The 10,790-nt window shown below is 34.8% G+C and overlaps 1 protein-coding gene and 1 pseudogene across 1 annotated transcript; one reads left to right on the forward strand and one right to left on the reverse strand.

Moving 5' to 3' along the window:
• The first annotated feature begins 494 nt into the window (after positions 1–494).
• On the forward strand, positions 495–4,735 carry LOC111370934 (potassium channel KAT3-like). Its single transcript, XM_022992841.1, has 11 exons — positions 495–1,062; positions 1,148–1,363; positions 1,465–1,620; positions 1,713–1,770; positions 1,848–2,165; positions 2,280–2,519; positions 2,609–2,707; positions 2,819–2,851; positions 2,950–3,135; positions 3,211–3,622; positions 3,973–4,735. The coding sequence occupies exons 1-11, from the start codon at positions 884–886 to the stop codon at positions 4,083–4,085; spliced, it is 2,010 nt and encodes a 669-aa protein (XP_022848609.1). The 5' UTR covers positions 495–883; the 3' UTR covers positions 4,086–4,735.
• A 99-nt stretch (positions 4,736–4,834) lies between these two features.
• On the reverse strand, positions 4,835–6,018 carry LOC111370935 (annotated as a pseudogene).
• Positions 6,019–10,790: the final 4,772 nt, after the last annotated feature.

Here is a 10,790-nt window from a genome sequence, read left to right on the forward strand (position 1 = left end):
CAAATCCAATAAAAATCTTAGATGCCCCCCAACCAAGACTGTTATGAATGCAAATATAAATAAACATTTTCTTTTATCTCTACCTTTTAACTGGATAACTTTAGGTCTATGATTCTGTGACACTGCTCATCGAAAGGAAAGGTTTCCATTGTGACTTCCAAAATAAGAGGTCACCATTGGTCCACACGGCATCCATTCATGGCCAACCCTCACTATGGCTGTTAGTCCTTTTCTTGATCTTGAAATGAAAACACCAATTTATGTTTAGATCCCGAGTAAAGAATATATACTCCCGCGTCATACATCTGTTCTGTCACGGAATTAGGACCTTCCGTTTCCTTCGATCTCTTTTCTTGATATTCTCCATGTGAGGAAATAACCTCGATCAATCATCAGAATAGATTCCAAAATCTTTTCGTTTTGAACAACAACGAAATTTAACTCTTTTTTTATTCTCTTTAATCCGTATAATCTACCGTATAATACAAATCATAAACGAAATCAATATCCAACATTTACTGATGATGGAACATCAACAATTGGACCACTGGACCATCCTACATTTCATTTGCCTCTCATCCTTTCTTTCCTTCTCCCCAATTTCGTCCCTGCAACTACATTAGACACAAATATAACTCATATCTGCCACTTCAACTTCCATCTCAAGCCAGTAGACCCCCGTTTATATAAACTGTTCAATCAGGACAAAGAAATATTACCAGGGTGTCTTGAAAAGAAAACAGTGCAAAAAGATTGTTTTACCCGTGTCATTTACCACGGCTTTGCTATATATGAACTCCCAACAAAGGCTTGCCATTCACAAAGTTGAACAGACTATATTGTCGAGCTTTGAAGCATTCATTTCATTCATTCAAAACCAAAAATGCCGTTTTCATCTTCAAAAAATTTCATAAAACGGTTCTGTGTGGAGGACTTTCATACAAGTAATGAAACCCAAAGTGGTTTCTTCTCTAGCGATCTCCTGCCATCACTTGGAGCTCAAATTAACCAGACAACAGAACTCAGAAAATACATAATTTCCCCATTCAACCCGCGTTATAGGTGAATAACTTGCCTCTACTCTGTAATAAGCTAGAGGATACAAATTAAGAGGCCACTATTTCTCATTTTCTGTTGTTCATTTCAGGGCCTGGGAGATGTTTCTTGTTCTCTTGGTCATTTATTCAGCCTGGATTTCTCCATTCGAGTTTGCATTTTTGCGTTACAAGAAAGATGCCCTGTTCATCATAGACAACATTGTCAACAGCTTCTTCGCCATCGATATTCTTCTCACCTTCTTTGTGGCATATCTTGATAGCCAATCATATCTTCTAGTTGATAATCGTCAAAAAATAGCCATAAGGTAATTACAGCCGTACCGTAACTACTGGTTATAGGGTCGAGATATCTGTAAAATATATCTAAACAGTAAATTTTTTTCCCAATGTTATATCTGACTAACAGGTATCTATCCACCTGGTTCGTCTTTGATGTCTGCTCAACAATACCATTTCAATCCATCAGCCTCCTTTTCACAGATCACAGCGATGGATTATGCTTTCAATTTCTCAGTATGCTTCGACTTTGGCGTCTCAGAAGAGTCAGCTCCCTGTTTGCACGGTATTAAAATCTTTCATGCTGTCCTGTTTAGAGAGTGGTATCCTACAAATAACTCTTGGTAACCAACATCATTTTTTTTTTTTTAATTAAAGACTTGAAAAGGACATCCGATTCAACTATTTCTGGACTCGCTGCGCAAAGCTCATCTCTGTAAGCAACTGCTTTACTTCATGCAAATGCTAGTAAATATACACATATAAATTGCTGCCTTTTCCCTTTGAATTCAGGTGACTTTGTTCGCAGTACATTTTGCTGGGTGCTTTAACTACATGATAGCAGATAGATATCCAGATCCGAAAAGAACTTGGATTGGTGCTGTTTATCCAAATTTCAAAGAAATGAGCCTTTGGGACAGATATATAACTGCAATTTACTGGTCTATAGTGACATTAACCACAACAGGTTATGGGGATTTGCACGCTGAGAACACTAGAGAGATGCTGTTTGATATCTTCTACATGCTATTCAATCTGGGATTGACATCTTACCTCATTGGGAACATGACAAACCTTGTAGTTCATTGGACCAGCCACACCAGAAACTTTGTAAGCCTCCCCTCTCCTCTGTCTTCTTCACTCTCTCCCAACCAAGAAGTTTGTCAAGTACATATTTGGTATGCTGTTGAGTATAATGAACAAGATTTTGGTTTGGTGCTGCAGAGAGATACTATTAGAGCTGCTTCAGATTTCACAAAACGGAACCATTTGCCACCACATATACACGAGCAACTTCTGTCGTATATATGTCTCAAATTCAAAACAGAAGGATTCAAACAGCAAGAGGCCCTTAATGGACTGCCCAAGGCCATTCGTTCCAACATTGCTCACCATCTATTTTACCCCATTGTTCAAAATGTCGATCTCTTCCAAGGTGTTACACAAGACTTCCTTTTCCAACTGGTATTTTTCTCTTTCTTCTTCCTCTCACATCATCTTCTCATAGAGAACCAACATATAAGTTCGAATTGGTATTCTTATTCTTTGAAAAGGTCCCGGAATTGGAAGCTGAGTATTACCCTCCTAAAGAAGACGTGATTTTGCAAAATGAGGCCCCAACTGATTCATATATACTTGTCACAGGAGAAGTGGTAAGTAATCTAGTATACCTCATACAAACTAGGAAGTATGATGGAATCCCTAAAAAATTCTTGCTTTTTGCCTTTTGTCATACCCAATAAAATACATTTTGGTTGTCACAGGAACTAATTGCAAGTATTGATGGGCATGATCAAGTAAGCAACATTTACATCACTCTATATATGTAAATTTGCATATAAATAAGAACAATGGACAACATGGAATATCACATAATTCTTCTACACGCACACAGGTCTTAAGAAAGGCTGAAGCAAGGGAAATGTTTGGAGATATAGGGGTTTTGTATGGAAAGCCTCAGCCATTTGGTGTCCGAACAACCGAACTTTCTCAAATACTACGACTGAACAGGACAGCATTGCTGAACATTCTTCAAGCAAATCCAGCAGATAAACACACTATTATGAACAATCTTTTCCTGGTAAATTCAGGGAGCTTTATATTGCTATCCTCTCATTTGCAAAAACTCAAACTGAACCACTAAATTCAATTGCAGAAACTCGCCAGATGGAGTAGCATTGACATCGAGGGCTACCACGATCCAACTTTGATCCACAATAATTGGCTTGATAAAACTATAAGCATTTATGACCCAATGTGGGGTTACGAAAATAAAAGAAATTTAGATGAGCACAAAATCAACTTATTAGGGCCAGAAATGGGTGAAAAAACCAGGATTAGGCAGCATCCAGAAAATGGGGCCAATATTTATGCCAACAATCATCAACGGAAACAAACATATATCAGCTCAAGCAGTTTTAGGTATCCCAACAGTGAAGATGCTTTACAATCAGCGAAGAAGAGAGTCACCATTTACATGAAGTCTCAAAACGATCAAATTTCACTAAAGCAGTTTGGGAAGCTAATAATTCTACCTGATTCACTAGAAATGCTATTTGAAATAGCAGGTAAGCCTCCTTAGCCCTAGACAAATTCGAAACAAATCATTTTTACGGTTAATTATAGATTTATTGCGAAAAAAATGATAATTAAGGAAAAATCTCAAACTTTAAATACACTACTTTACAGATATTGCCCCTGTATGATTTAGATAAAAATCAGATTTTCAGTAAAATTTTGATAAAAAATGATGAAATGTGTGGTTGAAAAGTTGGGGGTTCCATGAAATGCATGGTTAAAATTAATTGTTAGACTTTGACTTAGATTTTAATACACTTCTTTTAGCTTAACGAAATATTGACATTAAGTTTTCACAGCAATCTATCTGATCCTACCTGCGTACCTTGTGAAATTGCAGGTCAAAAGTTTGGAGAGTACAATTTCACAAAAGTTGTAAATGCAGAGAATGCAGAAATTGATGACATAAGTGTCATCCATGATGGGGATCATTTGTTTCTATTGACGAGCTAGTGACAGCATAGAATGCAATGCGAACTAAAAATTATCTATGGCAACAATCTAGTCATGCAGAGAGATAGGCATTTCGAGCAAATAGTACATTGAAATATTTTAACAAAGGTGAGTTTATACAACAAATCAATGAATGGGCTTTAAAAGAATGGTGCAGTTGCTAGTTAGAAATAAGGGTGAAGTTTTTGACCAGGGAACACATTATGCATAGGACAATAGAATTATGCTAGATGTATATAGTGCTTTACACCTTTGTTGACATTCCCTCCTATGTGGAAGAAATCTGTGCGGTGATGTGATAGATGGATTCAAAATCAATGGCTTTGATGGATCCCTCTGGAAGATTGTCAACGAAGGTGTGAAGGAGAGTGTACATATAGCATGATTGTAGGACAATAAGAGTTTCTCACTGCACGTGGTCCAATGTAGTCTCAAGTTGACGGTGATCTACCATTGATTTGAATTTTCAGAAACCCAGTTTACTATTCGATTACAATTTCTTTTTATCACACATTATGTTGAGGAAAGAAAATTAAAGGAGGTAGTTATGTTATTCTCAGTTCTTGAGTTCCATTGGGATCAATTATGTTTTCAGATAGTTGAGTAGGGTTTTGATTCCAAAGCAAATAGAACTAGTTCACAAGTGTTTCCATCTGGCGTATGGTTTTTGTTACAGTTTCAAAACTACCTATACATTTGCTTTTCTTTTCCGATTCCAAATATATCCGAGCAAGACATTGCTTTGATAAAAGAAACCCATATATATTCAATTCATTTATTATAAATTGCCACCAAATCATTCATAGCACTAACACAATTGTTGAAGGCAAGGGCATAATTGCAGCCATTGAACTATTGCTTAAACCTTGAGCAAATGATAAATATTCAAAATTGGAAAACAAAATCCATTCTCGTAAATCAATTTTTTATTGCTAAATTTTGTGCTAAACCACCGAAATAATTCCATAACATAATTTTTTTTTTTTTTTTTTAAATCAAAACTAACTCACAATTTTCAATTCTTCTCTTTTTCTTCCTCAAATGCAGACACTGGAAACGACCTAGAAATCCCGTTAGGGGTGTCAAACACAATTTTCCCAGAACTGGGGTCCTCAATGCGAATATCAGAAATGGTGACCCAGATCAGGAGCTCCTTGCTCTTGACACCTGTCAGCGGCATCATCCGCCGGTCTTCAACGGAAGCTGTGATCCTTGCTCTTGACACCTGTCAGCGGCATCATCCGCCGGTCTTCAACGGAAGCTGTGACTTCTCCATCATACGATACGCTGCGCCCGATTGCACGAAATCGGTGCACCTTTCCCTTCTTCTGCTTCAGTCACACGAATCCCGTAGTCTCATTGTAACCCACCTCAACGATGTCGTCTAAGGGAAGCAGGCCCTTCGGCAGGTTAATCTTCTCGAGAAGTTCGACAGATTTTTGCTTTCAGACGGCTTCGCCGTTGTAGATTTCAGCGTTTTCTCTGTGGGGTGCAATTTGTTGGGACGACATTTTGACGGAAAATGTAAATCGGATTCTTTTGCTGTAGGGTTTTGGGTGCTGCGGGACGGACGTCTGTTGGCAAATTATAGAAATTACCTTGGATGACACCTGGGCATATCAGAAATGACAGGAACGAGATAGTTTCAATTTTGTTGATAGTCGCAGTGAGATGTTTCGATTCTTGAGATATGTATTGGACTCTTTATGAACACTAGTGTACAGACAAGCTCTTATTTCTTGATCTGTTGGGACATATTTTACGATTTACTTCCCTTACGATACTTTAGGGACGGGACGATGGATGCTTTATGGACGGGACGATGAGTGCTTTCAAGGTGGGGTTCAACTTTTTTTTTTCTTTTTTTACCTAAAGGAATTACCTTGGATACTTGCAACGGCTACATTATAGGGAAAATTGCACCATCAGTCCCCAATTTATTGTCTAAGTAACTAGTTAGACCCCAGCCTTTATTTTTCACTACTGACTAAAACCGTCCAACTCGTCGTTAATCTGACTTGTCATCCTCGTAACAGCCAAATTTTTTAGGCTTCAGTTAATTATGCTTTGCAGTATATGGAAATGGACATAGTTTCTACTAACACTTTTGCTTTTACTTAATTTATTGTAAAGTACAATAAAGATTTATTCAACAACAACAAAGTTATCTCTACGTTCGAGTTCGATGACAAGCTTCAACGTCATAAAATCAGCAGATAAACTACAGTTGTAATTTTTGTGATACTAAAATGAAATTAAAATAAGTTGAAAAAAATCTGATAAATGTTGTGAATCTATATTACGAAAATTGATAAATACCTTGAAGATAAGTCCTTACTCTAATTTTTTCCGCTCATAGAGGGATATTGACACCATAGAAACCTACAAGACACTTAAGATGCAACCTTGGTCTAGACCACATGGTGTATAATACACCACGCGCTTCACAAGTTGTAGCAATTTGAATTGATGAGGATTCGTCTGCAGATATTATACTTCACGATATATCAATATCTTTCATTCTGGTATTTCACATAGAGTACATTACTATTTTGATTGTTATGATCAACTTTAACAACCACATTTCCTAACATTGGAATCAGGGCATAGAAAAGTTGAACAGAGATAGAGTTAGTCCCAACCACAACATAGAAAACTGAAATGATCTAAATAAATTTTTTCGAATTAGTTAATTGAAAAAGAAAATAAAAGTAAATAATAGCAAGATTTTCTGTAAATATAAGTTGCATTATTTTCTTCATCTTTGGCTTACTAATTTCTCTATAACAAAAAGGAAGAGAATGTCCCAAAGTTTCTTTCGAGAATGTTATTTGTTACAAATTTCAGGTCACAAATTCGATTTTACTACATGATGGTAGGCTTTTACTACATATGTAGTCAACATGTATATTAAAATTGAAACGAGTAGACATTTTAGAAAGAATTAAAATAAAATGCGTACTCTACTTTTATTAAGTGATCGTTGATAGGGTAGAAAATGACGAAAATAAAGGTATTGAAATTGGTCAAATGATTATTTTACTATCGTCGTTTACTGGTGTCAGTAGAGACATGACAACAAATTTATGAATGTAATTACATTAGAAATAAAAAAAGAACTAAAACATAATGATGTTAGTATGAATAGATATGATTTATTGGCACGTATATTTAGAGCTAAATTAGAAGAACTAAAATTTGATCTATTGAAGCAACAAAAATTGGAATAGTTGTTGCTTACATTTATGTGATAGAATTTCAAAAAGAAGAATTTCACATGCTCACTCTTTGTTAATATTTAAAACGGTTCAAAATTTTATTGATGAAATTGTTTCGTGCAGAATTCGTGACATATTCACAGATGAAACTCTTAAATTTTGGATGCAAGTCTAAGTTTGGATAAATACAATGTACCATTTAGGAAAAGCATAGTGCAAGAAATCGAAAGACATAATAATGAACCTTTATTTTCTACATATCATTTTACATATTTCTAGGAACAGGAAATATAAATGAAATATATATATATATAGAGTAATGTAAAAAATACTTGAACTATTTTTTTTAATTTTAAATTCCCATTACAAGAAGAATATTTTGCCCGTGTCTGACACTCATTATTTCATCAAAAAAGAGCTTTAAAATGATAAATTTTTGAAGAATGTGCAGTTAAAAAGTAAGAAAATTTGGGTTTACATGCAAAATATTTTATTGTAAAAATGTGTATTTGAAAATTTAGTTTGAGAAAAATGAATTTTGAAAAATGAAAGTCAAATGTGAATTATATTTTCGATGACATTGATAAATATAACTTATTCTTGAAGTTGATTATATACTATATTCATAGACATGGTTGGGAATAATATTTGATACGTGACCAACAACCTTGCTACACTTACAAAATTTGGTTCACAGAATTTATGCAGGGGGTGCTTGACAGTTTTCGATTGAAACCTTGAAAGATGACCAAAGAAAATAAAAATAAAAATAAAAATAAAAATAAAAAATGAATAACACAGATGCTGCCGCAATAGCATTTGTAAAAATTTTGTTAAGAAAACCTTGTACATTTAGAATTATTCTGTAGGGGGTGCTTGACAGTTTTCGATTGAAACCTTGAAAGATGACCAAAGAAAATAAAAATAAAAATAAAAATAAAAATAAAAAATGAATAACACAGATGCTGCCGCAATAGCATTTGTAAAAATTTTGTTAAGAAAACCTTGTACATTTAGAATTATTCATGCAACCAAAAATGATTCTTCACGCGGTTCTTAGTGCTGCACATAATATTTAAGTCTTGTTGGCATAAAGAAGTACTACAATTTTTTATTTTTGTTTATTTATTTATTATTGCATTCTTTGAATATGTTGAATTGCATGCCGTTAACTTAATATGCATACAACACATTTTAGGTTTGAAACAGATCTACTCATGATGTGAAAAACCTTAGTTGGCAAAGAATGCAGCTATATTTCAGAAATAATAATGCTATATGTACATCTTCACTTACAACATAGTTGACATTCCCCATGCCCTCTGGGGCATAGCCTAGTGGTGTAAAGGACAGAAGTGAGGTTATCTCATGTCTTGCTGGCAGTCACAGTGTGGGGGTTCGATTTCCGAAACATGGAATTGAACTTCTTGTAGGCGCAGTGTACATACAGCTCTTATTCCCTGATCTGTTGGGGCACATTCCGCGATTTACCTCACTCACAAAGCTTTAGGGACGGGGTGGTGGGGGCCCTTAAGGTTGAGGTTCAACCTTTTTTTTTTTAGTTGACATTCCCCACTAAGTAGAGAAAATCTGTGCAGTGATGTGATGGATGAATTTAAAATCAAGTGTAAATATTGTCACGTGAAAGAGTATAATGAAAAGTGTAAAGAAGAATGTATATATAGCATAATTGTTTATAAATTCTTTTTAAAAAATACATCTTAAAATGTCTTCTTTTGATCCTAAAAACTTTTACATTACACATTATTTTGTCAATTGTTAAAACTTTCTAACCATTTATATCTTGATTATTCAACGTTACAGTTGTATCACTAATTACAAAGGCCAAAGACTGTTTCTTAATGATTGTTCCTTCAAGATAGTCTATAAGTTCAAGGCCTAGTATGTATTTCAGAAAACTTTATTAGAGAATTGGTGATAGCTTTGATACTACTTACTAGAAATTGAGCTAATTATTATAAATATTAAAGATGGGATAATAGACAAGATGAAAATAACAATTACAATAACACACGATTTAGGTAGAAATCGAAGACGAGAAAAATTATGGACAAAGGTTGAGAATTCACTATATCAAAAGTAAGGAATTACAAAATGTTAGGCTGAAATCTTACAATATTCTCTCCCTAACTCTTCATCTGCGAGTCTCTTTCTATTAATCTGGATCCCCTATCAAACATATGTAATACATAACAGATTTATAATATAACATACTAGGAGAATTAACATACAATGTAAAGTCCTAATATAATGGGTAAAACAAATAATAGAATACTTGGGTTAAAATAATAGTAAAAAAAGTCAAAATCGAAATTAGAATCCTGCTCGGACATCACCGTCCCTTGAGGGATAACGTTGCCGCTCGAGCAGTAGCCTGGTCCTAACGAGCGTCAGGGTTCCTGTTCTGAGCACTCGAACGGCAAAGAGCGACCGTCTCGCATAAAACCTTTCCGAATCCATCTTGAACCCTTTCAAGACATCTTCAAGTCTCTTGCCAACTCTCAATAGTTCCATAACACTATTTTTTATCAAATACTCAACAAAAATTTGGGCCATATCAAAATTCTAATAAACTCCACCTTGATACGAATTTCATTACAAGGAATAATACTTAACTCTTCAACAATCTCAAAAAAATTCTCCAAGGGGAACACTTCAAACAAATTACTCAACTTCTTCCAAAAAGCCCCTAAGGGCAAATTCAATAACTGTGAACTGAATCCAAGTACTGCTTATCAACAAAATTACCTCGAATACCAAACTTGCTCGAATTATCATGAATAACAAAATCATCAAGTTTACAGGTAACTCCATCTGAATTAATGCTTATTAACGCAAAAGCATCCAAATAGGTCTAACCAAACCTCTCCTGGGGTCTAATATATCTTTTCTTAATCTTGTTACAACCGCATCAAATGTAATCATAAAACTTTATGAGACATATAACTAGGATATTTTCTGTCCCTTCATCCCAATTTTGGTATCCTTGTTAACTTTCAGAACTCTACTTTCATCGATATACCTGTACCTTTTTGAATTAGGAGTACTTAAGGAGATAATATTCCTATTTAAATCTGGAACATGTCTCACTTCGCCAAGTGTCTTGACCGTCCCATCAAATATCTTAATTATGGCCTTATTAGTACTAGTTATCTTATAAGGTGAATTATTTTCCATTACTACAGAATACCTTGAAACTATTTCATACGTTGAAAACCGATTGGGACACATATGAAAAGTGCAAGATGCATCAATTATTCAATCCTCATCAAGTTTGGAGTTGCAGTTAGAATAACTAAGAGATCTCCATCATTGCAGTCATCTTCTAAGAAGTTGGCTTCACTGGAATTACCTAGTTGCCCGTTCTGATATGTAGTCATTAATTTATCACGTTCTTCCATTTATAATAATCCTTCCTCATATGCCCCTTTTTCTTGCAATAATAATAAACTATATCACTGTTATT

The sequence above is a fragment of the Olea europaea genome, chromosome 21 (assembly GCF_002742605.1).
Source record: "Olea europaea var. sylvestris chromosome 21, O_europaea_v1, whole genome shotgun sequence".
In the NCBI taxonomy this organism is placed as follows: domain Eukaryota; kingdom Viridiplantae; phylum Streptophyta; class Magnoliopsida; order Lamiales; family Oleaceae; genus Olea; species Olea europaea.